Below are 22,454 nucleotides of genomic sequence, written 5' to 3' on the forward strand. Positions count from 1 at the left end.
AGCTGGTCCAGAGTAAGGGGTGAAGCAAACCAACTACCACTGAAGTAGGTGCCATGTGTATAAAGAGGATAAGTAGCATGGCTAGAGCAAAATAAAGCAATGGCTAATAAAAAGACTGATCTCTCAAGATATGTTGCTACAGTATATATTTATTCTATATAAGCAGAGGATTCACTACTTCAAAAACTGCTCCCTGGATTCACGTAACTCACTGATATTTAAATCTGGATGTAACCACCACCACACACACACAATTGCTAAATTCATATAACAAACTGTTCAGAAACTAATAAACCCAATGATGGCTTATCTTGATGGCCTAAGTTCCTCCAAATGATTACGGTTCGGACCACTTCTTATTTTATCTGAGTCTAAGATACTATATGAATTGATTGTTGCTTTGATTTTGTGACTTTGAATCAATATCTGATCCATACATAAGAACACCAGAAACGTATAGAATAGCAAACAAAGCAATAAAGACAAAACAAGCAATGATGAAAGCATAAAGCCAATACCCAATTCTGCAAAGACAGGGAACAGCCGTCTTCAGTAAATTTAAATACAGACCAGAATTTGCAACCACTGAAAACCCCAAAGTCAGTGAAATAGGAGCTGGCAGGTTTAGAAAATGAAACAGAGCATCAATAATTGTCCTAAATATGAGGTTTAACAGATTGCCAGCAAACAGAATGCTGTGGCAGAGAAGCAACAGAAGGCAGAGGCCCTACAGGAAATAAGCCAATGATAATTTTGGGTGGGAACTGCAGAAATACAGGTTCAAAAGAGCAATCAATAATGTGTGGAAGGGAATCAACAGGATTGAATTGCAAGGATAGTTCCAATTTGCAGTAAGAAAATACTACAGTATTTCCTGGAGCGTTGATACATCTGTGAAAAGAAATTGGCAATCACTCAGGTCATCTACAGTCCTTTTCACTCATATGGTTCTCAAATATAACATGGAATGGGATCTCCATTAGCAAAAGTTTCATAAGTCATTTGCAGGTTCTCATCCGTCGCACAGTGGTTTTCTCAGCTTAGAGTTTTCTTAGTATGCTACACAATTTGTCTTGGCTTATCTGAAGTAGAATATTTTGCCTCTGGCCAAAGAATTAGAAAAGCTTAATGAAGATCAGAAACCTGAGACAGCAGTTTTTTAAAATGCTATGACTGGTACTCTGCTATAAGGTAGCCTCAGCCATAAGCCAAAGAAAACAGAAACTAAAGCCCATAACTAAGGGGAACATTTGCGTTGTTGCAATGCAAGAGAATAGGGAACGATCCTTCTGAAGATAAGCTTTGGAATTCTCAGTTGAAGCTTCTCTCAAATGAATGACAAACAAGATGGGCTAAGCCCACCTTCCCTTTATAGAAAGTACCATAACATTTTTCTTTCATGAGCTCTTTTGCAACTCAAGAGCGCAGACAGCTTCCATAAGAAATAAATTAGTCTGTATTAGAAAAGAAGGTCAGTGCACAGACTCTGAAAAGTTCAAGTCCTATTTGCAGTCAAGAGCCTCATTAAGCACTTGTGCCAATAAGGACTGCAAGTAACCCAGGCAGAAGCTACATTCAACTGGCATTAAGCCAGGACAACAAAACTTTAACACCTTGAAAAATACTGTTTATTTTTCCAGAACTTCCCTCTCTCTCTCTTTCTCCCTCTCTCAGAGTCAAGCTCATGTATAGCATATGCTGTTTAAACATCACAACTTGTGTCAAAGCCAAGAAGCCAATAGTCGATGAAAACAACGGGAGCTGCAGGGTTTCGCCTATCAAACTCTGAATGCTATGGTAGCAAAAAGAAACACAGCTTATAGCTACAGCTTAAAGCTACAGCTTATAGCTACAGCAGCATGGTACAAAAAGGATTATGTGCATTATTGGGTCTGAGAGGGCAACTACCACAGAACGATACACTTCTCCCCTGTTGCTGCAGAAAACAGAAGGCACAGCAATTTGGATATTTAATAGATATTTAATGGCAAAACTCCAATTTTATATGGCAGCTGGGGCAAAAGAACCTCAGTTAACAAAATTAACTGAATTTTTCAGGGGCATCCTCTTTTCTTCCCTAATAAAGTCCCAACTCTCCTCCTCTACCCTTTTTTTCTCCTCCTTTGCTTTTTGGACAGTCTGTTTTTACGTAGTCTGGGATAGAGAAAGAACAGAAGTACTTCATCAGCAAAGCCAGTCAAGCTGCAGATCATTCAATTGTACAGTATTGATTCTATTTTTCCCGTTAAATTTTGCGTTCCATTTATAATGACAATCATCTTTCCATCCTTTCTGAAACCTCAGAGCAGCCACCCCAGATGAGCTTACAGCTTGGACCACAGAGAGCCAAGGATTCCCTGGATCACAAAACGCATCTTAATACCAGATCCAGTTTCACCACTATATTGAAGGAAACTAAACAAAGCCTTCTTAATGGCTTATTAATATAACGATCCATCACATAGAGAATGAGAAAGCTTCTAGATCAGGGGTCTCCAACCTTGGTCACTTTAAGACTTGTGGACTTCAACTCCCAGAGTTCCTCAGTCAGCTTTGCTTTGCTGGCTGAGGGACTCCAGGAGTTGAAGTCCACAAGTCTTAAAGTGACCAAGGTTGGAGACCCCTGTTCTAGATGATTTGGCCAGGAGCTCAACCAAAATTGGAAACAGGCAATATTTTTTCCCTTTAAGTTTAAATGGAATAATGTATAACGTAGATACTTCTTCTTTGTTATCTAATTCCTTGTGTGTCCAATCACACTTGGCCAATAAAATTCTATTCTATTCTATTCTAATTATTTACATTTTACAAAATGTAAATTAAAAAACTTGCAAATTTTATTTGACATGAAACACAGGGACAAAGAAAATTCTCTAAACACTGGAGACATTTTTTTTTAAAAAACAACAACCTCAATTCTGTCATTTTTGATCAGAACTTGTCATTTTTTAAAAAATGTTTAAAAAAACCTCGTGAATGCTGTTTACCAAGGTATACAACAGGATAGAAGATGCATCACGAGCAATTATATCTCTTTCAAATTTACCCCAACTCCCTAGAAAAATAAAAGGAATATTCTGAATGAAACATGTCAGTCATCTGAACATGTTTAATGTTCATCAACATGTGCATGAAAAATCTTTTAGTTAGTTCCAGGTCCCTGATTAACTCTTTTAATTTCAGCACTTTCGGCTACGTTGCTAATTAACAGAATCAAAAACATTTGGGAGGGGAAAGTTACAGATCATCTGGTCTAACTCCCTAAATAATTAAGGAAATCCATAAAGATTTTCCCAACAGTGAGAACAATCAACTAGTGGAACAGCTTCCCTTCAGAAGTTGTGGGTGCTCCATCATTGGAGTCTTTGAAGAGGAGACTGGACAGCCATTTGTCTGAAATAGTATAGCATCTCCTGCCACAGCAGTAGGTTGGATCAGAAGACCTGCAAGGTCCCTTCCAACTCTGATGACGTTCTATGTTCTAAAGCAGAGGTCTCCAACCTTGGCAACTTTAAGACTTGTGGACTTCAACTCCCAGAATTCCTCAGCCAGCAAACTGTTTGGAGACCCCTGTTCTAAAGCACTCCAATGGATGGTTCCCAGGCATTCTGCTTCTCTGCGTGATTATATTCCTGCTCCTTCTGTTGAAAAGCGTCATATCTCTTTAGATCTAAGTTGGTCTTCTGGACAATAGAGAATGGGCCTTTTGGTCATGTGCATAGGATACTCTTCAATGTCACTTCTTGGCAGGGGTGAAATTCAATTTTTGTTACTATCGGTTCTGTGGGCGTGGCTTGGTGGGCATGGTGTGGCTTGGTGGGTGTGGCAGGGGAAGGATACTGCAAAATCTCCATTCCCTCCCCACTCCTAGAGGAAGGATATTGCAAAATCACCATTCCCACCCCACTCTGGGGCCAGCCAGAGGTGGTATTTGCTGGTTGTCTGAACTACTCAAAATTTCTGCTACTGGTTCTCCGAACTGCTCAAAATTTCCACTACCGGTTCTCCAGAACCTGTCGGAACCTGCTGGATTTCACCCCTGCTTCTTGGTCATCTCTTTCTCAGGGTACAGAAGCCCAATTCTTTCAACTTTTCCTTATAGTAGGGGTGTCCAAACTTGGCAACTTTAAGACTTGTGGACTTCAACTCCCAGAATTCTGCCTAAGTCCCTGCCTTATAGGATATGTCTTCTGTAGTCCTCATCTCACTGGTTTCTTTGGAACTGTTCTAGTTTGTCTATTTGTTTAAAAAAAATGTCTGCTGTAAGCCCTCTTTTCCCTAGGTGTTCCTGGAGCAAAAGAGGGAGCCAAAATCAAAGTCCCTGTTGTTGTTTTCCCTTGGGGTGTGTTCTCCTTCAGAGATCGTGACAGACAGAGTCGACCTCCCTCTCCATTTCACTCTCACAACACTTTCTAAGGTAAGCTCAGCTGCGAGATCATGATTGCCTACCTTCACAAATAAAGTTATCTGGAGACACAAAAAAGGTTCCAATTCCTTCACTTTACCTCCATTTAACCAGTTGTCAGACTCTTCTCTTTATGACTCGCAGAGGAAAAGCCCAACTCTGATGTCTGGCCACCATCACCGCTACATGAGAAAAATGCTGAGACTCTCTTCTCTTCTCTTCCCCCACCCCACCCCACCCCCAAAGTAAGCAATGCTGGCTTGTGAAGATCTCAGAGTAGCCTTTGTTGTCATGGAAACTGCTCACTCACCACTCAATGAAGCAGCCAGTGCAAATCTGGTCCCGCCCCTCCCTCCTTAAAGGCCACAGGGGCCAAAATCGGAGCCCAACCATAGAATCAGGGTGACTCTCCTAGCAGCATCAGAGCCATTTGCCCAGAGCAAAGATTGCAAGGAAGGAAAACTTTTTTCGTTTTTCTTAGAGTCCCTTTTAATAGTGGGGAGATGTGAAATAGTATCTATACTCACAATCATCTACATCCTTTGTCATATTTTTTCACTGCTTTTTCTGCAGACATCAGTGGCTAAGTGGTTCACCCATTTTTCTATTCTTGACCCCATGCTGCAAGGCCAATCTTGCACACTCATTCTGAATTTTGGACGATGTCTGAAGAGACAACCTGACAAGAACATCAGCTGAACAACTGACAGATAATGCTTACAAAAGTGAGCAACAGGAGCTGATAGACAAAAAAATAATATGGATAAGCACCTCTGGCTTCCCTGATTAGGATACAAATCTCTGTATTTGTTTGTTCAGCGCAATTTTTGCATCTCTTGCAGGGATACTGTTTAAAATGTAGCTGTTAGATGCCTTGCTGTGTGATTAATATCTTTGGCTAAATGTGCAATTTCCCTATTAAGCCATCTAATCTATCAAAGAAGGATTGTTATGAATGAGCTTCTGTTCAACCCATTCACTCCAGGGACAAGGTTCTTCTGAAAGGGTTGAGGTTAATTTACCCAGATGCTGTTCTCCAGTAGTCTTACAGAAGGTGCCTAAGATTGGGGAAGTCTCCCCTGCCTCTGAAAGATACAGCATTGCCTTATTTCAGCTCCTGCCTGTCAAGGTTCACATGTTACTTTGCATATCTGTGTAACATTTGCATGCAATTTCAACTGCGTATCATTCACAGGAGCCATACAAACTACAGTACATAGAATAGATATTGTTGCTCTAAATCTAACAAAAAGGCAAGAAAGGCAAAGAACCCAAACCAAATGAGGAACAATTAAATTCACCAGTAACTGACAGCAGGAAGAGGGGAAGAGATGTAATGATAAAATCCAGCACTGTGAGGAACGAGCTTCAGTTTAATTGAGCAAGACCAAGTGGTTGTGGGCTTTGAGGTTCACTGGTTCTAGGGTAGGGGTCTGCAACCTGCGGCTCTGGAGCTGCACGTGGCTCTTTCATACCCTGTCACTCAAAATATGCATCACAACCGCCAATGTGTGACACCCCTCGGCATGTGATTTATTAAGCTTTGTGACCCATCTTTTTTTTCGGAGTTCAAAATGTTTTTGTTGCATGCTGTTGTTTTCTCTGTAGCAGTTCGTTGATTTCATAAATGCAACACATTATAGTTTTTTTATACATAGAATAAAGGTAAAAAACGATATATGCAGCATTATCTTCATTTTAGATGTCAAAAGGGTTTTGTGGCTCCCGGTGTTTTCTTTTCGGTGGGAAACGGGTCCAAATGGCTCTTTAAGTGTTTAAGGTTGCCGACCCCTGTTCTAGGGAATCTCCATCTTTGTTCTGGATGTGGTCACACACAGACACACCCGAGCAGATTTTCATGGCTCTTGAAGGTAGCAGCCATGGCCAACAGGTCCTCTACACAAATCCACCTTGTATGCAAACTATGCCTATTCCTGAATCAGGAGGTCCTGCTCATGGTTCCTTATGCCTTGGTCACCTCCCATTTGAACTAGTTCAATATACTCTACACAGGGTCGCCTTGAAGACCACTTGGAAGCTGCAATTGGTTGAAAATGCAGTTGTGCAGATAGTTATGAGTGCATTGTGATGCACGATGAATAGATTCAATTACAGGAATGATGAGTGCAGGTTGGAAGATCTGGTTAGGGACAGATCATCATCAAGAAAATCTATGTGGTTAAGAGTCAACCATAGCTTGATGCAGATCACCAAGTTATCTGCAGCATTACAAGCTGCGCTGGCTTTTTATAGGCTACCTGGGTTAATGCAAAACATGACTCATCAAGCTGGAAGACCTCCATGCAGTTGTTTGCAGGACTGCCTGTCTACAATGTGTCTGCTTATCCTATGCGACTGAATATAATGGGCATGTTTCAGATGCTTTCTATGAGACAATGTCATGTATGGAACCTAAGTAGGATGCTGTTTCTATCACAAAGCCTGCCCTGTGGAACAGCATCCTATCTGAGAGTCAGATGGCCTCCCATAAGGACCTGAAAACTTGATATGGCTGTATTAAAGTTTGATTAAATGAACAATCCTACTTTTCTGCAGGCATTTTCTAAAGGGTTGGATGATCCTACCTAGAAATGAGGAGTTGAATCTGAATGCTGCAGTTGGTCTCAGTCTTCTGTATTGGATGTTGGTGTGTTTGGTTCCTTTGTGTTTGTTTTTAACCATATGTAAACTTCCCAGAATTGCTATGGCAAGTTGGAAGGCCAAATAAATAAAAGGGCACCAGGGGCAGAACAAACCTATCAGAAGACTGGTCTCTTTAGCTTGGTTGGAAATAATTTTCTGAATTCTCACATCTGTGTTCTATTGTATGGCACACACCAAAGCACAATGTGACTTCTTGGATTTTGGCTGTGTCGTACAAACCTGCTATTGTAATTTATGAATCATGGGTTATAGTTTAATACAATGTATGATTCCAGCCAATTGTGATTTAGTCATAATTAAACAAATAACAGCTGAGCAAGATGAGCAAACCCAATTAATATAACTGTAGTATACATAACTTCTGTCCCAGAAATACTTATTATAATTCAACAGCAAAATCTAGGAAAGAAAGCATGATTCATCTGCATTAAAAATACACATATCTACCAACACTGAACAGGTAACACCTCTACACCTTCCTAGTGAACCTACTTTTCCAGCAAGTACCTGAAATATTCCCATTGCCTCTTTTGCTTTGCCTCTGTGTCCTGCCCCATGGAAAGTCCAAGTCAGTGTCTGCAGAATCAAAATTAAAGGTCAACCAACCAGCCTTTATCCAATACTTTTTTGGGGGGAGGGGGGAGAATGCTTTGAAACCTCTAGCACTGCTTCTTTTATTCTTCAGACACAGACTTCAGAGGATAATCAGAACTGCAGAAAAAACAATTGCTACCAACCTGCCTTCCATTGAGGACCTGTACGAGTCAAAAAGAGGGCTGTGAAAAAATTTACGGATCCCTCACATCCTGGACATAAACTGTTTCAATTCCTATCCTCAAAACGACGCTATAAAGCACCGCACACCAGAACAACTAGACACAAGAACAGTTTCTTCCCAAATGCCATCACTCTGCTAAACAAATAATTCCCTCAACACAGTTGAACTATTTACTAAATCTGCACTACTATTAATCTTCTCATCATTCCCATCACCCATCTCCTTCCACTTATGACTGTATGACTGTAACTTTGTTGCTTGTATCCTTACGATTTATATTGATATTGTTTCCTGATTGCTTATTTGTACCCTATGACTATCATTAAGTGTTGTACCTTAGAATTCTTGATGAACGTATCTTTTCTTTTATGTACACTGAGAGCATATGCACCAAGACAAATTCCTTGTGTGTCCAATCACACTTGGCCAATAAAAAATTCTATTCTGTTCTGTTCTGTTCTGTTCTGTTCTGTTCTGTTCTATTCTATTCTATATCATTCATAAGCCCAGGTCAACAAACATAGTATTAGGTTCCTATAACAAGAAGAAACAAACCTATAATCCAAATTATACCTAGTTCACACAGCATAGTAAATAACTGACTTCCCATTATAAATTGGATTACCAACTATCCAACTTCATTTTATGATCCCAAATCTTCATGACTTTCTATAGATGGCATTAAAGACATGTACTTTGCTTGGTTTGGGGCCAAGAAGGCTCTGTAAAAACTAATACACAAAGGCAACAATTTAGCTTAATTAAGATAAACCAATATTTGTACTGATCCAGCCCAGAGGTCTGATCCTTCTGTAGAGAAACTCCTTAGTGTTGTTTCTCCACAAATTCTCTCATCTGTATCAAATCAGTTTTGGCTTATCTATATTTTATTGCACCATAAATATCAAAAAGCCAAAGCTGCTTACTATCCACATAGTAGCAATGCTATCAGCTGGGTCTTTCTACCAAACAATTTTACTCCACAAGAAAAAACAGGTGAAAGAAAACCACATCAGTGGTGGGTTTCAAATATTTTTACTAATGGTTCTGTGGGTGTGGCTTGATGGGAGTGGCAGGGGAAGGATACTGTAAAATCTCCATTTCCTCCTCAATCCAGGGGAAGGATACTGTAAAATCTCCATTCCCTCCCCAATCCAGGGGAAGGATACTGCAAAATCCCCATTTCCTCCCAATCAGCTGGGACTTGGGAGGCAGAGAATAGATGGGGGGTGGGGCCAGTTAGAATTTTTCCTATGGGTTCTCCGAACTACTCAAAATATTTGCTACCGGTTCTCCAGAACTGGTCAGAACCTGCTGAAACACACCTCTGAACCACATATTTGTCCAAAGGGGGGTTTCTTTTTCTTTGGATTTTCTTCCAAACAGACAAATAAAAAGCAGAAACTCTTGGGAGAAGCTAATCATCATCCTTCTTAGGAAAAACAAAATGTTTAGCAATACCTCAGAAAATCAAGCCTGTTCTCCCAAGTTCATGTCTAGTTGTTTCTTCTCTTACTTGCTTCCTTTTCAAAAATAATGGGGATGACAGAAAATTTATACACAGACAGGATGTTTCATCCTCTCCAGTGCTATAACCACAATGCTGGCCCTTTATTAGGAATGATGCCGCTTCCCAAAATTGCTAATATTCATGTTCTCTCCGTCAAATGTCAACACACATCCACAGCCTGAAGAGGAGATTAGAAAAAAGGACATTGCTTGGGAAACCCACAATTTCCCCACAAACAGCTGCTCTGCTTCGAGGTTTTTTTATTTCAACTAAAAATGAATATATTTTCAGAGGTTCACACCTGATCTTCAACAATTAAGCCAGGTAGCTGTCATATCACAGGTTAAGTTCCCTGATTCAATTAAAGCTACTTAGCTTAATCCATTTTGTTGCTTGCTGTTAATAACAGCCTTGGAGATAGCATGCCGGGTTCAGTAACACTACTCTGTTCAAACCTGTCACTTACAAAAGACAAGAGTTTCATTTTCACTTTCATTCAGCAGCCAAGGGCTTTCCCATTATTAACTGGGTTCACAGATTGGACCAACACAATAGCACATGATGGGCTTTAATCATGATGGAGTTAACCATAGAGGCTAGCATTTCACATGTTGGATTGGGTTTGCCCAATAAGGTAATTTATATTGTTCAACTATCTTAGCTCCATCCATGGATCAAACTAGTTAATATGGTTGTGCATGCCCAGAGAATGGCTGAGTTTACATAACAAACTATACTAAGCTTAAATAGATGTGGATAGTTTGTCATGTTATGGGACTCAAGTCATTGGGCATATAACCCAAGCCATCACATCAAGCCATGATATGATCGATGGGCATAACATATGAATAAACCAGCTATTTTCCCAGAAATACCCAGCCAAACTAACCATAGCTTAATGTAGGTTAGCTTACTTTAAACAAAGTTTCCATATCATGTGAGTTTGTGCTAATGCCTAAGTTGCAATTAAGCAGCCTATGTCACTGGTAAAATAAGATGGGGTTCAGGACTGATTGATTGTAGTGCTGTTCCTACAATGGTATCTATGTTTTTCATGCTTCTATTTCAGCTCTTACTCCTATTGAAATGCAGCAAGAGCTTTATTTTGAAAACAGACTGGGAAAAACGAATGTTTTCCTACCTCTTTCATGAGATTTTGAGGTCTTGGGTAACTGTGGGTTTTAAAAATATAATCATGCAGGAGGAGAAGCAGCAGCAACATGCACCAAGTTGTAGAGATGTCTACCAAAAGACTAACAAACCATGGCCAGCCAAAATTTTGTTAAGTCACATTTATTTATTTAAATCAGGGTCTCCAACCTTAGTAACTTTAAGGTTTGTGGACTTCAGCTCCCAGCACAGCTGGCTGAGGAACCCTGGGAATTGAAGTCCACAAGCCTTAAAGTTACTAAGGTTGGAGACCCCTGATTTAGAACATATATATAGCTACCCAACTCAAACAGTGAGAGTCTGGGTGGCATACTAAATCATTAAACAAATCAAATACCAGTAAAGCAAATTAAAAATAAATAAATGACTATCCAATTTAAAATATATCTCACCGATCAGGAACACTGCTAAACCTGACCCAGAGGATATGTGCTAGATGCCTTAAATACAGCTAACATTAAGTCACACTTTACAGCTCATAAAAACATGACTGTTGTGCCAAGGATGCAAGTTTATAATCTGGAAAGATCTGGTTCACACATCAGGCAAAACAATAAAAGCAGATTATCTATGATAAGGCAATGTGCAATAAACTGAACTGAAAGTACTTTGATTAGCAGAAGTACAATATTCAGCCCTGAATTCTCCCATGCTGGAAGAAAAAAAATGAAAAAATATCCATCTTCCTCCAACTTGATGAGGGGAAATGAGTACCTCCTGCTAATTAAGTCCAGAATTTATTCCTAAGTAGCAGTTGGAGTAGAGGCCTCAGAAATTCTGCCGCAGTTTCCTGAAAGTGAAGCACATTTTAGAATATACTTTAAAGCAGTGGTGTCAAACTCTCGGCCTATGGAACAGATGTGTCACGCGCTGGCCACACCAATGCCTAGTTTAGCAAAGGGGGGAGAGTCACGATACGTCATGTGACGACACGAGTTTGACACCCCTCCTTTAGAGCACTATAATTTCCAGGATGCTTGAGAAAGCCACGCCTCGACACCTGACTCTTGCAAACATTCGGGAACAGTTTCCCACGTACTATTATGAACGTGGAGGGGGAAAGTACCACCGCATTCTAAATTGCCAGCCAGAGTGATTCATTTTTTCAGCTGCAGCTATGCATACATAAAACACTAAAGAGTAAGAGTCCTTCTAACTAGAATTTGACCCCAGATAACTTCAGGGACATATTCATGAGTTTTCAAGGCAACCATATGGAAGTCATTGTCACGGTTTTAATTTTTATTTTCTAGCCCAAGTATTTCCTGGTGCATCGTAAAATCGAATCATTGCCCATCCAAATGATGTACCCAGCACTATGCCAGGGCACCTCTTCAGCAATCAGTATTAGTGGCAGCCAGTTATGAAAAAAGGAAGAGAGGTCACCTCTGCCCATACAAAGTGAAAAAAGAATCAAACCCTTGCCTCCAATTGGAACCATCCCAATGGTAGATGACAGACTTCCTTCAAGACCAGGCAGATTCTGCCTTCCTGTTTTCTCCTAGAAAAATTAAAAGCTCAAGTTGTTTTTCCTGTTCTGCGAGGTAAAAAAAACTAACCCATTATATAAAGATTCTCCCAAACTTTTCTGAAGTCCTCAGCAAGAAACAAAGAAAATCCATCAGAAATTTTTCAAACTCTTGGGAGTTCATCTCCTTAGCATTTTCTGAACAAAATCGGGAGATGTGCTTGTTTCACTTTGGAACAGATGTTAAGGCAGCTTTATGACCTCGTCCAGAAAAGGGAATAAGTATCAGAATTAAAGCAGAATTTTTTTCAAAGGAATGATTCATAAAATAGCAGTAGAAAAGCTACCTTGGCTAACATCTTTCTCTTTCCCTTTGTTGTTTTACAGGTCAAACAGCCAGCTTTAGCAATAGTACTTAGACTTATATACCACTTCAGAGTGCTTTACAGACCTCTCTAAGCAGTTTACAGAGTCAGCATACTGCCCCCAACATATGGCCCCCAACAATCTGGGTCCTCATTTACCAACTTTGGAAGGATGGAAGGCTGAGAAAACCTTGAGCCGGTAAGAATTTTAGCCTCTAACAAGTAACATATTAGGAATTTTTGCTACAACACTAAAGGCATAAGGGAGCTTGTTTAATTGCCCCTAACTGCTAGCACCTCAATGATCTGTCACACAGGCACACCCTTCTACAGCATTGTCACTTGTTGGAGGGAAGTGTCTTCCGTTTTCGCTCCTACAGCAATGTCCTAAAAGAGCCGCGGTGTGGCTCAGGCTGTAAGATAGCCTGTTATTAAACACAGCTGCCTGCAATTACTGCAAGTTCAAGTCCCACCAGGTCCAAGGTTGACTCAGCCTTCCATCCTTTATAAGGTAGGTAAAATGAGGACCCAGATTGTTGGGGGCAATAAGTTGACTTTGTATATAAATATACAAATAGAATGAGACTATTGCCTTACACAATGTAAGCCGCCCTGAGTCTTCGGAGAAGGGCGGGATATAAATGTAAATTTAAAAAAAAAAAAAGCAGTAACCAAGGGTGGAGTCAGACTAATTAAGAGAAAAAGCCAGCTTTCTTATAATACGGTCCCAAGCCAAATCTGAGCACTTTTCTCATATCACATGCCTCCTGCTTTAAATGTAAGCCCAGTGCTCTCATTCAGCTCCTTGCTGCAGAATTCTTTATATATAGGGGCAATTTATTTGCTGCCTCAGTTTTTCAGTTTCACAGAAGTACTGGGGGCTACAGCTGAGATGCAACCTTCCCAAGGTCATAGAGACTGTTAAAATCTCCGAACTAGAGAGACTGAAACATCCAAACGATTACAGGTAATCCTCTACTTATGACCACAACTGCACCCAACGTTTATTGCTAAGTGAGAAAGTTGTTAAGTATTGCTCCATTTTATGAACTTTCTTGCCACAGTTGTTGAGAGAACCATTGCCACTATTAAGTTAGTAAAAGGTTTATTAAGTGGATCTGGCTTCTTCTCCCCATTGACTTTGCTTGTCAGAAGGTCAGAAATGACCCAGGACATTACAACCATCGTAAGATGAATCAGTTGCCAAGCATCTGAATTTTGATCACATAGGGCTGCTGCATTGGTCATAAGGATGAAAAACAGTCATCAGTCACTTTTTCCAGTGCTGTTGTTAACATCGGCTGTTAAATGAACAGTTGTAAGTTGAGGACTTTCTGTATTTCGGAGCTTTAACTTGCAAAAATCTTTCTTGCAGGTCAACTCAGTTTAATGACTACAAATGGACAATCAATTAGTAATCAGAAACTTGCATGCCTTCAGAATGAAATGCCCACCAGAGGATAGAGAAGTGAACCCAGCTTGTCACAGAGCAGAGAAACAGATGGAAGTCAGCTTAGTTAATTTAAGAGATAACTCTTGCCAAGGTTTGCCCAAAGCATCCAAGGGTCAGATGGTACTTTCGGAAAAGAAAACCAAAGAGCTTTCAGCTATTGTGGATTCCTGTTTCGGAAACACCTATATTCTGGTACACTGTCTTTAGCTTGCAAAATAAGCATATATATCAGATAGGTACCTTCGTCTCATGTGGCATTTAAGGAATAGCAAAACCAGAAATGGTACTACTTTTAAAAATTCTAATGCTTAGGAAATGGGAGATAATAATGAATTATTATAGTTATAAAGGCAACCCCATTCACTTTTGCATCAGGTGACAAAGGACCCTTAGAAGCCAGTCAGTTTGGGCTCCATTCTATCCCATCTGAACATTTCCAAAAAGTTCAAAAGGAACCAAAGCAGAGCCACAAAATAGATGGAACGTTGTTGAAGATACCTGGAGAGAAATGAGCATGTTACAGAATCAGAGTTGTCATGGCAAAGCTGGGCATCATGCAATGAAACCCCAGTTGACAAGGCACAAAGACCTGGTTCTCTGTGTCCATCCTGAACACACCTCCTGGTAAACAGCATACAGTATATTCTTCCCGAAAGGGCAACTGGCCTCATTAACCTTTGCATTTCTACATAAAATAATTGTGCTGAACTGCCTGGGAAACACCAGCACATACATTTATAAGATGCCTGAGGAAGGGCAGAAAAAAATCAACAATTTTGTGTGGGGGGGGGGGAACCTCACACTCTCTTTTGCAACCCATGCTTATATGGAGGGGTGGGGATGTGGTTTCCTTTTGCTTTGCTTTCCCAATAATCTGAAATTGAACACACATACCTTGGAGAACAAAGTGCTTATTTTTGCCATTTAAACTTGAAGCCAAACACTAGCAAAAGCAGATGGAGGGTTAATAGAGACACATGTCATACAAGTGTAACAAAACTGGAAACTTGGCCACAGAAGAATTATTCAATATTGTTGGGGACTGCCATACTAGTTCTGGCAAAAATTGTTTCTTTTCTTTCTTTCCTGCTACCGGTAATTGTCAGTTTGCTCACAATTCTTCTCTCAGCTGCCATGAAAGTGCCTGCAATGGAGAATTTCTTTCTGTCCCAGCTAAAAACACCCAGGTCTCATCCTTGAGACTTGACAGCACTATGAATTCACAGTGGTGCTATTTTCTCTCTGGAAAGCTGTGATAAAGGGACAGCGGGGGTTTGCCAGTTCCCTCGGCAAAGTTAAAATATGCATTCTGTACTGCTTAACCCATCTATTAATAAATTCGACTGTCAGAAAACGCTATCAGTCTCCGCGCACTTCCCCTCCAAAGGAAGCCCAACCCGAGCAAGAATTGCACCCGGGAAAGTGACAATGGAGTAAAATCCAAGTTACCGTTATGGATTTCCTTGACCCAGCAGGATGAAGTGCCAGGACAATGTCTATGAAAGCAGCGGGCTTTTACCCAGACCCCAAGAAATTTAAAAGAGCTTTCAGTTATTTGGATTTGAAGCGGGTGGCGCAGTGTGCTGAACAGACCGACAGACGGTAACACAGGAGTAGAAGCAACAGAGGAACAGCGCCTTCCTGCCACAACAGCAGAAAAGCACTCCATACATGTTCAGAGTCCTCGCGCTGAGAGGCCGAGAACGAGAGCCGCAATGGGATCCAGCGGGATCCGAAGGAGACGGAACACGACCACAAGGCTGCACCTACTCAAAGGAGGGCGCGCCGCTTTCACAGACAAGGCGCCCTGCCTGCCCCAGCTTTGGCGCGGCGGGTCAAGACTCCCCAAGGCTGCGTAACTCCGGCGGGGAAAGGCTCCCTTCCCGCGCGCCGCTCCTGAGCCAGAGCGCTCTGCACGTGCTCAGGAAGCCTCTCGCCCCCCCCCTCGTTGCCAGCCAGCCACCCACCCTTTCGGCCATGCCTCGGCTACCGAGCTGCGGCATGGCCGAAGCGGACGACGGGGCACGTGCGAGGGAAGCCAGAAGCCGCGCCGCAGAAGCTCGCTCACCTGGGCGCGGCGGCGGCGGCGGGTCGGTCGCCATCGCCTCTTAATGCCGTCGAGCGCAGCGCCTCCCCGTTGGCTTCTCCTTGCCGCTTGCGCGCCGTCTCCAGCGGAGAAGCTGCGTCTCGATCCCCGGCCTGACAGAGGCTCCCGTTCAACCGCTGGAGGAACTGCTCCACCGCTGCTGCTGCTGCTACTCGCACCGCCGCCCCCCTTCCTTTAAAGGCACCACAGCCAATTCGCGGGGAGGGAGGTGGGGGAGAGGTCTCTTTAAGCGGCTGGGGAGGGGCTGCCGTGCCGACCCACCCCACGCCGAGGCCCCAAAGTGATGGCACCCTCCCGGTGGCGCAGGGCTGCTGCAGCGGCTGCAGGTTTTGCCGCCGCGCAACCAGGCAGAAACGTTTGAGTTTGGAGAAGCTGCACCACCACCCCCGTCACGCCCCTGTGGAAAAGCAGCGGAGGGGGGGGATCGCAGCGGCTCTCCCCGCCCTGCCCCACGGCGTCTTCGGGACCAAACTCGATGGGAGGGAATCTTCCGTGTGCAGAGCAAAAAGAAGGTCCCGAGCATGTACAGAGCTCATTCGCAAAGGGGATGTCGGAATTCGCACCACGGGCTTCAAGTAAATTTAGCGATGGCTGTACTCAACTGTACGTGCTAAGTTTGGCTGGAATTGGAGGGTGGGTGGGTGAAGTGCTGTGATCAGGTTATTAAGACAATTAGCGGTATATTGTGCAAACCCACGAAATAGGCAAATTCGGTAACCGTGTTGTGTGAATGAACTCAGTGTATTTATCTTTCCCTCTCCAGAATTATGGCAATAGCCTTGCTGTAGGAAATCCCAAGAGAACCTGGCTTGTTGAAATTAAAGATCTTCCACTTGGGATCACAATTGAGCCCAAGATTTCCGTTGCTAAGCGAGACATTTGTTAAGTGCCTTTCTCCATGTTTACGACCTTTCATGTTAAGTGAGTCACTGCAGTTGTTAAAATTACGGTAGTGGCGCGGTTGATAAGTGAATCTGGCTTTCCCACATAGACTGTTTGTCAGAAGGTCATCAAAGGTGATCACTGGAACACTGCAAACCATCATAAAGATGACTCAGTTGCCAGGCATCTGAATTTGATCACGTGACCATGGGGATGCTGCAGCAGTCGTTAAGTGAGGAAAATAACTCATTTTTTTCAGTGCTGTTGTAGCTTCAGACGGTCACTAAACAAACTGTCAAGGACTTCCTTTATGCTGATGCGGATATCCCAACCTCATAAGGACCAGTAATTTAGCCTTCCTTTCAAAGCAGGGATGAAATCCAGCAGGTCCTAACAGGTTCTGGAGAACCGGTAGCAGAAATTTTGAGTAGTTTGATGAACCGACAAATACCATCTCTGGCTGGCCCCAGAGTGGGGAGAGAATGGGGATTTTGCAATATCCTTCCCCCTGGAGTGGGACGGGAATGGAGATTTTGCAGTATCCTTCCCCTGCCACGCCCACCAAGCCACGCCCACAGAACCAGTAGTAAAAAAAATTGAATTTCACCACTGCTTCCAAGGGACAGACTAGTGTCCCTGTCTTTCTGACTTCCATAAAATAACATGGGCTGCATCTGTTACCTCTCTGAATTCAGTGATGGAGCCAGCCTTTCCTATAAGTGGAGGAGGGGAGGTCCAGCTACAATGGCACAACTTTCAAAAGGCCCCCACAAGACATGGTCCTTGGCTGAAAAATCTGGGACTTGTGCCCAAAAAGCTGGAGGACAACTGATAGGGAAGGATGCACCGTGCAGGATCTTGGGTGGAGAGAGCAAAACTTACGTTTTCTTGTACTCCGTCTCTGCCTATCAGGTGGGCAGGCAATTAGACCCAGATTTAAGAAAGAAATTCATAAAGGTGATGATCCCATCCATTATCCTTATAGTAGCTCCTCTGTTCTCATCACCAATGGGTCTCCAAAGTCTCTTGGGCAAATAGGTTTCCATCACTCAGTAATAGATTCTGTTTCAATGTGAAGTGCTAGGATTGAATTCACCGTGTTCTGTTTGCTGAAATTGTGATTACATTCCATCAGACCTTTATTATGGTCAAAGACCAGCATAAAGAGCATGTGATACAGACAATTTTTAAAAAGCTAAAAGGTATGAAAACAAAAGATACACAAGATTAAAAAGCATTCAAAATATATTTTAAAAAGCTAAAATGTATGAAAAATAAAAATCATCTAAATCTACTAAAATTAAAACATTAAATATAGGGGAACATAAAAGTTAATATATGACTAACTAACTCTATCACAATACAAAACACCCTTGACCAACAAATTAAATGCTCATTAAGGCTGGTTTGAGGCACAGGTCATCATCATCTGATGGATTTCAAGCACTGCTGCGTAGAACCTAGCAACATTATATGTTATAACAGAATTAGTTTCTGCAAGCAGCAGGGAGGTATACAAATGTCCTGTGTGCCCTGAATATTTATATAGTAATGGTGAGATGAGGCTAGTATGAATATCTCTGTAATACAGGCATTAGAGAAGTACATGCTCTCTTGTTTCTGTATGTGCAGGTCATGGACATTGTTTTTCCAAGTAACAAATTTTCTCTTGTGGGCCTTCGCGGGCAGCTTCATGCCAGCATAAAGGCCTTCCAGTTGATTAAGTACGTCATGGAAAAAACATGCAATAAAGGTTGGAGACCTGGCTAGGTCCAAACCAAAAATTCCAGCAGCCCCAAAAGAAAGAAAAAAAGACTCATCTACAACATACAGTGTAAGGACTATAACAGCCAGTATGTAGGATGAACAGGCACAAGATCAGCAGAGCGCATTCATGAACACCAACTAGCAGTCAGAAGACATGACGAAAACTCCTTAATTTCACAACACATGGATGGACTTAACCATAGTTCCAATGGTGAAACTGTCAGCATCCTAGATCAAGCCAAGTCCAAAAATGCTAGAGAATTTCTGAAAGCCTGGCACTTTGACAAATCGACCATCAACAGCTACATATAGATAAACAACATTAACATACCATTCCAAGGAGACAATCAACAAGCCAAAAAGAAAACAGAAAGACCAAAACACCTCCTCAACAGCAACCAACACACAGAGGAGCAAAGATTAGAATCAAGATTAACACTAGACTAACAATCAAGAAGTAAACAATACCCCGATGGAGGAACTACCAATACAGATAAACAAGTTAACAGTAAAGAATAGCCTAATCAAGGGATCACCAAGACTATACCCAGCACTGGCAGGGGAAACCATTAGTACAGGGGTGTCAGACTGGCACGCCCACCCCAGCTCCACAAAGGCAGAAAACATCTTAATACATCACGTGATGTCACGTGACATGATCGAGTAAGACACCCGTGCACTAGTATATAAAAACAAGAACTCCACTCCCTCCTAGGACTGATGATGTTACCTAGTTTGATAATCAAACTTCTACAAGAAAACTACCCAGCTCAGAGAGCACCAAGGACTCCACATTCTGTTTTCAAAGGTAAAATAGAATATGAAAGTTTGCCATTTACAACGACTGTAGAAACGGGAGGCAACATCACAACAGATACACAAGCCCTGAGATGCGTTTTGGCCAGCCATAAAATGGCTCCCCTTCTAATATTTTCCCTGCCGTGTAATATTTCATATTTTCATGCCCATTTTCCTTCAATAATCCCCATCCTCCCAGAACCAAACTTTACCATAGTGCTTTGTGGACATTTGAGTGGAATTAACTTTGATTAAGTTTTAATCATTTTAAAAACCCTGACTGTGCATGTCCTGGAGAAATTGATTTCTGATATACCTTTCCAAACTGTTTCCACTCCACTGATACTAGATCAAAAGCCCTTACTCAGGCAAAATGCTCTTTAAATGTGGTACAAGTTTCCTTTATGGCACCAGTCCACATTTTCACAACACCAGCAGTTCATAGAATAATTTGTTGGCTTTCGCACAATTGTTATGATTTAACTGACACCCATTGATTATTCAAAGCCTAATCATTTTTATTGCCATAAAGAAATAATCAGTTCTGAAAGCCCCAACCTTCATTGCTGCATTTTATGTAGCTTTCTAAAGAAAAAGAAAAGCATGCACAGGAAATAGTTAGTAATTTATGCCATTGAAACTGTCAACAGCAATGGCTGCCCTCTACAAGTAGTCCTCGACTTAAAACAGTTCATTTAGTGACCGTCCCAAGTTACAAAGGCACTGGAAAAAAATCACTTTTGAACATTTTTCACACTTACACACACTTTGCAGCATCCCTATGGTCACAAGATTTACATACAGATGCTTGGCAACTGATTCATACTTATGACAGTTGGAGTCTCCCAGAGACATATGATCCGCTATTGCAACCCTCTGACAACAAAGTCAATGGGGAAGCCAGATTCACTTAACAATTCACTTATTAACTTAGCAACTGCAGTGGTTCACTTAACAGGAGGAGGAGGAGGAGGAGGAGGAGGAGAAGAAGGAAGAAGAAGGAGAAGGAGAAGGAGAAGGAGAAGAAGAAGAGGAGGAGGAGGAGTCATAAGGACAACAAAGAATGTTCTTTCTGCGCCAACTCAGTAAGCTCAAACTGCCCAAGGAGCTGCTGATTCAGTTCTACAGAGGAATTATTGAGTCTGTCATTTGCACCTCTATAACTGTCTGGTTCGGTTCTGCAACCCAACAAGAAAAACACAGACTTCAGAGGATAATTAGAACTGCAGAAAAAATAATTGCTACCAACTTGCCTTCCATTGAGGACCTGTATACTGCACGAATCAAGAAGAGGGCCGTGGAAATATTTGCAGATCCCTTGCATCCTGGACATAAACTGTTTCAACTCCTACCCTCAAAACGACGCTATAGAGCACTGCACACCAGAACAACTAGACACAAGAACAGTTTTTTCCCGAAGGCCATCACTCTGCTAAACAAATAATTCCCTCAACACTGTCAGACTATTTACTGAATCTGCACTACTATTAATCGTTTCATAGTTCCCATCGCCAATCTCTTTCCACTTATGACTGCATGACTATAACTTGTTGCTGGCAATCCTTATGATTTATATTGATATATTGATCATCAATTGTGTTGTAAATGTTGTACCTTGATGAACGTATCTTTTCTTTTATGTACACTGAGAGCATATGCACCAAGACAAATTCCTTGTGTGTCCAATCACACTTGGCCAATAAAAAAAAAAAATCTATAAAATGGGGCAAAAGTCAAACAACATAAATTTAGCAACATAAATTCTGGGCTCAGCTGTGGTCATAAGTTGAGGGCTACCTTTACAAAATTTAGAACCCAACCCAGTTGGGAGGAATCAAGATGTCCTTGGAAAAACTGGGATTGAATCCTAAGGCCTGAAAATGATCTCTGGAAGTCCAATCACCACTACCGTTCCTTGCTCCACACAGGATTTGCCATGTTGATAAGGCAGTCTTTTCCCTAAAAAAAGGATACATGGACATTTCTTAAAGGAAAGGATATCACCATATCCTGATTCAGTCTGACTCATTCTGAAAGAGTTCCCAATGTTAGAAAGTCTCTCCTAACAGTATAGGCACAATCTTCTTTATAATTTCCCTTACAGTCATTATAATGAATCTAATCCTAACCTCTGTCACGCCACTGAAGATTCTGTTTTCTGTGTGACAACCCACCCCTTGAATATTTTGAGACTATTTATTGTGTTTCTCCTTAATCTTCAGGCTGAATCTATCCCGTACTCCAGTTACAGGGAGATATCAAAATGGGTCAGAATGTAAAATAGCTGAAAGCGAGATCCGGAAACAGTGAGTTGCTAAATGCCCCTCAAAAGATAGTGAAACCTGGAATTAATAGATCCTCATTTAGAATTCAGATGCAATGCAATGGACAAAATTTTTATTCAGACATCTCTCCTGAATAATAAATACATTCACTGCATCCAATGTAGCTCAGATGACACAATTTAAAAAAAAACACAATCCTTTGTTAATTGACTTTATTTGCAGCTCTTTCTGTAATGGCATAATTATGCAAATGACAGAAATTACATCAGTTGAGTCAATTTACATATGTGTAATGCCATTAGGTGGTGATGCAAACTGTGTCATTTATGTATAATGCAAATCAATGCATTATGTCATTTATTTAATTTGCATTTTTGACATCACTACACAAATAATGTAAATCAACATGGAAGATATAATTTTATCTTAATGGATGTTCAGAAAGGACGTGTCTTCTCCCTGAATGGACTGCTAAATAAAGATTTCCTTGGACTTTTGACAGGCCAAAGCAGATGTTGATAAATCCTGGTTGATTTGATTTCAGGGTAGACAGCCTTTTAGGGCAAGGGGCATATTTCAAATGATGTGAAGGGCGTTCATGAGAAAAGTGTTTACTTGCATAAATGGCTTCCATAGTTGTTGGGAAAATGAGCAGACAGAAGTTCCAGAGAATTTGGCAGGAAGCAGATTCTGGACCCATTTCACCCAGGTTTCATCTCAAGAAGACCATTGGTCATGTTTGTCAATGACCTTTGGAGCCTTAGGATGAGTGTGGTTAGGTCAGTCCAAACTTGTGCTGTTT

The 22,454-nt window shown here is 41.5% G+C and overlaps 1 protein-coding gene across 1 annotated transcript in view; it reads right to left on the minus strand.

The window, feature by feature from the left end:
* PITPNM3 (PITPNM family member 3) overlaps window positions 1-16,269 on the minus strand; it is a 188,635-nt gene extending 172,366 nt beyond the window's left edge. The window contains exon 1 of the mRNA XM_058164597.1: window positions 15,882-16,269. Coding sequence (XP_058020580.1) covers window positions 15,882-15,915 — 34 coding nt within the window. The 5' untranslated portion in view covers window positions 15,916-16,269. The remainder of the gene's footprint in view (window positions 1-15,881) is intronic.
* Between the last annotated feature and the right edge of the window lie 6,185 nt (window positions 16,270-22,454).

Source organism: Ahaetulla prasina, chromosome 1, assembly GCF_028640845.1.
Source record: "Ahaetulla prasina isolate Xishuangbanna chromosome 1, ASM2864084v1, whole genome shotgun sequence".
NCBI lineage: Eukaryota > Metazoa > Chordata > Lepidosauria > Squamata > Colubridae > Ahaetulla > Ahaetulla prasina.